Here is a 6,549-nt window from a genome sequence, read left to right as displayed (position 1 = left end):
TCTTACTTCTAATCATAAGGGAAAGCGTAATTCTAACACTATTCATGCAAATAGATAACCCAAATATCATGCATTCGATAACCAACAAGTAAATCAAAAATTCTTAAAAACAAAAGATATGATATACCAGTGATCAAGGAGGTATCTGGGTCTTCCTCCTCGGCCTTCATAACGAACACCCTCCTAGTGGTGTTCTTTCTCCTCGTACAGCTGACCGCCATATGCCCCGGCTCCTTGCAATAAAAGAAAACATTCAACCCAACCAGACACTGGCCCGAATGTGGTTTCTGGCACTTCGAACATAATGGAATCCCTTCAGTATTGGGGGTTACGCCCCTCTGCTGCTGTTGCTGTTAAACCTGACACCCTTGAGGCTTCTGCTATGGCCTCTGCTAACTTGGGCCCTTAGATGTCCCACTAAACTGCTTCTTCGCAGGAGGCTGCGAAGATGATCGATGATAATACGGCTGAAATGGCCTATTGCTCTGCTGCTCTCTCAAGATCTCCTTCCTTCCCTCCTCAGATCATATCGCCTTAGTCACTGCTGTGTCATAGGTGGCCACATCTAGCATGCGCACATCATGCTTAATATCAGCCCGAAGCCCATCAACAAACTGCCTCAACTTCTCCCGCTCGTCTCCCGCAATCAGGGGCACAAAGTGACACCCCCGCTCAAACTGCCTAATGTACTCCACCACAGACTTGTCTTCCTGCCGGAGACTCATGAAATCTCGGAACATCTGACTACGCACGTCATCAATGAAATACTTGGCGTAGAAAGTCCTCCTGAAATCCTCCCGAGTCAAGGTCTCCAAGTTCACTCCTCTAACCGCGCTCTCCTACCAAAGGGCCGCATCGTCCTTCATAATATAGACATCACATTGCACCTTATCAGCATCTGTAAACCCCATATAAGCAAATATACTCTCCAAAGAACAAATCCACCCCTCAGCAACGAGTGGATCTGTGTTGCCAGTGAACTCCTTCGGTCTCTTCTTCTAGAACCGCTCAGCGACATCCTCGTCATGTGACATCCTAGGCCGTGTGGCCTGATGCTCCAACGGCCTAGTAATTCCCACCATCATGTTAGCACTGGCCCTCTCCAGTGCTATAAGCTGATCCTGCGGAGGAGGTGGAGGTGGAGGTGGAGGATCCCCACGTCTGTTCATCCATCTAGGAGCCATATTGTATCACCACACATTTTTTCACGTAAATCGCAATGCAAAACTAAGTATTTTAAAGCTTTACTAACATAAAATCTTAATCTATGAACACCTGCTCCCAAAAATATATTAAAACATTTAAAACTTACAAACCGATAGTGTGGCTTCTGAGCTTCACGTAGCAGACTAATCACTCTCCAATGACCGTGCTCTGATACCAAATGAAACGACTCGATCTAATAAAATACTAAAAAAAATTTTATATACTAAAAATAATGATAATAATAATACATATATGCCCATACACATATGTATAAACCTTTAAAATAAACATTAAATAAAACTGGATAAATAACTTAAATGAATGTTGTAGCAGTCACTAAATAAAATAAAAATCTTGTGACATGCAGTACTTGAATTAAAATCCCAATACATCATTCAGTTTGAAATAAATAATATCAAGTAATTTACCATGCAATACATAATAAAAATAATATTTTGAAACCACCATAAAAATATAAATGCGGAAAACTTGTCTAAAGAAAATCTCATGACATAAAAACACTAATAGCGAGCGCCGTCTGCGTGTGAACTCATAGGCCCTCACCGCCGGTCGGAGCAACCGTGTCATCAACTAGATCATCATACTCACCTGCATCATATAAGCATAGTGATCCTAGAGGCCCAACATGTTTTATCTTATACATAACAAGGTTTAAAATCATGCAAACACATAATCATACTAATACATATAACGTACATGAGCGTGCATGCATGATCTTAAAAGAATAATGCATCATAAACATCTGTCAATATATAAATCATAACTAATCATACATAGCATAATTGAGCATGTCATCATCATAAACGGTCTATGGTCATATCCATGAATGTGACTAATAATTGTGCCGACTGATCAGTCTAAAGAACCAACGTACGTGGCGGTGAATAATCACCTCTATGCTGGTAGTAAACTACCTCTGTGTTGGTGCTAAACCACATCTGTGCTGGTAGTAAACTATCTCTATGCTGGTGGAAACCACCTCTGTGCTCTCACATTACTTCAATTTACATCAAAAATATTTTTCATGCTCAATTCTCAATCATTAACACATCATAAAATATATCATGTATGCATGCACTTAAAATATGTCCGTAATATATATTTAATTAATTTCATAATAAATATACTTATACTTAAAATAAACTTCATGCATAAAATAAATTAAATGTATATTTCGGACATAGTTATTTTTTAAGGGATTGTCCAGACTGCTGGTCCCCTAGACTTAAGCCCAAACATCATAATTTGACCTAAATAAAATAATTTAACATAATTGGTGCCAAACAAAACATTTAAGCCCAATAACTTAATTAAGCCCAATAATAACTACTGATAGACCCAAAAATTCACAGCATTGCCCAATAATCCCCATGGGCTTCCAAGCCCATGAAAATTATTGGGCTTACTTAAATAACTAATTTTAAGGCCTAATAAAATATTTAAAAGCCAAAATAAAATTTTAAACTAATTAAAAAGCCCAAATACACTAAAACTAATTAATCACTTAAAAAAAATAAAAATACCCGAGCCCAACTAACCAAACACGGACCCGGACCCAACAAATATAACCCATGACACTTTAGACCCGACCCGGACCCCTTGACATGACCCGACCCGGCCCCAGCACCCAAACCTGATCTCTCCCCCTTCTTTCCCTCGGCTACGCGAGCAGCAGCCCTTCCAGGGCTGCTGTCGCCTTGCTCCGGCCACCCCTGGCCGCAACGTTGCCGCCCAGTTGTGGGATAACCCCGCCCCTGGTTCGGCCCTGCATGGCCGCACGCCCCTCTCTTCCACAAAACTCTAAACTACTACCTCTTGACACCAAATCTGCACCAGCATCAATCCATGCCCTCTAGCTCTCAAACCGACCACCTCAACTAATCTTAGGGACCCTAAGGAACCCCTCTGGACCCGTGAACCAGCAGCTGTCCCCTTCCCATGACATAAAAATGTGAGGATGCCATCAAACAAGAGAAAAAACATGAGCCGAAGGGAAGGTCATTCAAATCTTGCATGCATCAGTAAAAATCAAAGAAAAACATCATAGATCTGGCATGAAACGTTTATATATCTTATATGGTGTAGAAAGAAAGAATTCAACATGCCTTGTTGAAGAAAAACGAGAAACAACGCCTATATCGCGTGTACGACTCTTTGGGACGAACGGATCCCCAAACTAATTTAAAAATGTGAGGACCTCGGGATACTAATCTCATCTTAGGGCAATTAATAAATAATAAACAATTAATCAACAATATAAAATAATCCAAAGAGCCTAAATTTTTTTTTTATTTTTTAAAAAAATTCCGGAGCCTCGCTCGATCGGATAAAATCCCTCGATCGAGCGAGCAAGAAATCATTGCTCTCGGTCTGTAGCACAAATGGCCTCGCTCGATCGGATGAATTCATCCGATCGAGCGAGCCACACTCCAGAGCTCTCGGGTTCCAAGATTTCCATGCTGCGCTCGATCGGTGCATCTCACTCGATCGAGCGGCACCATGTACAGCAATTCGGCAGAACACTCCTCTTGCTGTCAAACTTGGAACAAGTGATCTAAATCATCACAAATCAACCTCAAACATGTTCCATAAAATTTAGACTGGTATAATTACATGAACAAGATTTCAAGCATCTAATCATGCAATTCAATACATCAAATGAATCCCATAAATATCAAGAAACTATAAACTATTCAAGACGTCAAAATCTCATTTACAAGTTTCTAATGTTTTTGCTAAGTTTGCTGTAATTCTCACTATCATTCTTCTTCTTAAACCCGAGTCCACACTTGATAAATCTCGCTCCCGAGCTGTCCATGTCATCTCAGACTAGCTCCTGCCCCACCTGTTGCAATGCACACATACAAAACAAAGCAACAGCCGGATAAACTCCGGTGAGAAACATATTTCCCAGTAAAAGAAACTAACATGCAAATCAAGTTATATATATCAAACTCATGATATAAATAAAAGACAATGCATGATTAAAAATAGGCTTCTCTCAAGAAATCTCTCGTTTTATCGGTTGGGATCCCAAGAAGAAGATATCATAACTAACCACCGACTCTCCCGATCGAGGTGGGGTTACTTATTTTACTTCTCTAGACTTTGAAGCCACTATATATGTAAATCAAACACTAGGCTAACTCAACCACCTAGGCCATACATATATAATCCCTCAAATCGTCTAATCAAACGTTTCCGTTCATTTCAAAATCAAAGAATAAGTCTTGCAAGATGAATGCAACATATATCATCATAATAGCATTCATTAACATCAAAGACTCATTCCATAATTCATAGAAGAGCATATAAAAGCATGTAATCAAATAAGTATGTGATTTAGGAAACTCGATACAAACCATCTCGAGTTATAATCCCATTCAAGTAGTAGTCCACTTTTACCTTCGTATTTCTTCTGTTCTGAATTCTTCAAATTTGAACTGCAATCTCAAAACCTTCACATCAAGCTTTGTTCAATACATTCATTTCAGAATCGATTCAAAATCATCAACACATATTCGATCAAATGCATTTCAAACCTCCCTTCTTCTTCTTCAATTCGAATTCGGAGTCTTGAGTCATTAGCCTTCAAAACTAGTCTGAAATCGAGGTATAAAAATGCTATATCATCGATAAAATTTCAAAGAACATCTCATCTTGATAATCAGCTATCAAACTAGTCTCAAAACATGAATCGACGGCGTAGCGATTCAAAATCGGTAACCGACTTAATATCGACTTCGAAACTAACTTCTTTAACTTCATAAGAAAATCATACGTGCATCTAAATCATTAATACATCATTCTAATCCTCATAACAGCAGCTAAGTATATCAAATACAAGCTGGACATCATAACAAGTTCATTCCTTAATCCATATTCGACCCGGTTTCGAAAATAAACGATACAACATATCAAGAACATGATCATGTACCAAAGTACTGATCTCTACCAAATTTCGTTCTTGAAAACATTCCACTTACATCAAGTCGAAGTCCTCGTCGCAAGGATTCCAGAACATCTTTCGAAATCAAAATCGGACGATCGGATCAAAAGTTACGGCAATTTGAAAATCGGAAATCAAATCAAAGAAAAATATCGCGGCTCTCTGTTCAGAATTCTTAAACTTTTCTGAATGAAATATGAGTGATACACGTATTCATGCTGATAATTATAATTAAAATCGGATATGTATTGCTTAATTGCAATTTAGTCCCTCAAATCTTCCTTAATTGCAATTCAATCCTCGGCCTTCGTTTTAATTCAATTTAAATCCAAAATAATTTAAGAATATTAGAATTTAAATCGAAACTCTAAATATTCCCAAATTGAATATATTCAGATTAATCAAATAATCCCGGCCTTTTGCATTTTAGCCCTTCAACTTCAATATTTACAAATCAGTTTCTGATCGGGTTTCATCTTTGAAATAATCATATTAATTCTCGAAATATGAAATTTAATCTTAAATTCCATAAATATTCAAATCGAATATTTATTCTTTTAATTTAAGAATTCTCGGAATTTAATTCTCAAAATCCGTAAATTCTCAAATTAAATATTTTCGGCTCGACAATTAAATGTATCATGTCCATAACTTCTCAAATCAATATTAGCCCATAATATAAAATTTAATTCTCAAATCCCATAATTAATAATTTAATATTTTTGGGCCTTACAATTCCTCCCCTCTAAGAAATGATTTCGTCCTCGAAATCATAGTCAAATCAAATATCAAGTCTGTGTTGTCATTCAATTCAATGCTTCAAGATCAGTATTCAACTTCATATTCTGAATCTGCAATTTAAACTCTGCTTTTTCTTTATTCTGATTTGAATGATGTTTCAAGAATAACTTTGTTGCTTAACGAATCAGTTTCAGCTTCAAAGTTATATCTATCATTTAATTACTAATTTTGTTTCTTCTTCTCTGTTTTTATTTCGTACAGATTCATCTTTAGAATCTTTGTGTATTTCCAATCAAATCTGATATGATATCGAAAAATCATGTCTGATCTGATATTATATACTTCAATAGTAACATTTCAACACAAAGAAATTGGATTTTCTTTCATCATATCCTCATAGCATTATCTCAAAAAAAATCGGCTCAATAGCTGTTACAGGAATAATAATCATCAAGTGGCAACACATCAAGTCAAGTAATACCGAATCAAGTTCTGAGAATATTCTCAACATCTGGAAAATCGACTCAGATAATCCATCAATTGAAGAATGGTATAATGCAATCACATATAACCAACTCTCAGAACATCAGTCAATCAATCGATGCCACATTCTATCAAAGAAATCTAAAGTA

The 6,549-nt window shown here is 37.1% G+C and overlaps 1 protein-coding gene across 1 annotated transcript; it reads right to left on the bottom strand.

Annotated features, from left to right (window-relative positions):
• Nucleotides 1-524: 524 nt before the first annotated feature.
• LOC140862892 (uncharacterized) lies at nt 525-1,184 on the bottom strand. Its single transcript, XM_073265925.1, has 3 exons — nt 1,080-1,184; nt 888-998; nt 525-839 (listed from the first exon to the last, which is right to left on the bottom strand). The coding sequence occupies exons 1-3, from the start codon at nt 1,182-1,184 to the stop codon at nt 525-527; spliced, it is 531 nt and encodes a 176-aa protein (XP_073122026.1).
• Between the last annotated feature and the right edge of the window lie 5,365 nt (nt 1,185-6,549).

The sequence above is a fragment of the Henckelia pumila genome, chromosome 4 (assembly GCF_033568475.1).
Source record: "Henckelia pumila isolate YLH828 chromosome 4, ASM3356847v2, whole genome shotgun sequence".
Lineage (NCBI taxonomy): Eukaryota > Viridiplantae > Streptophyta > Magnoliopsida > Lamiales > Gesneriaceae > Henckelia > Henckelia pumila.
This window is presented reverse-complemented; position numbering and strand designations above follow the sequence as displayed.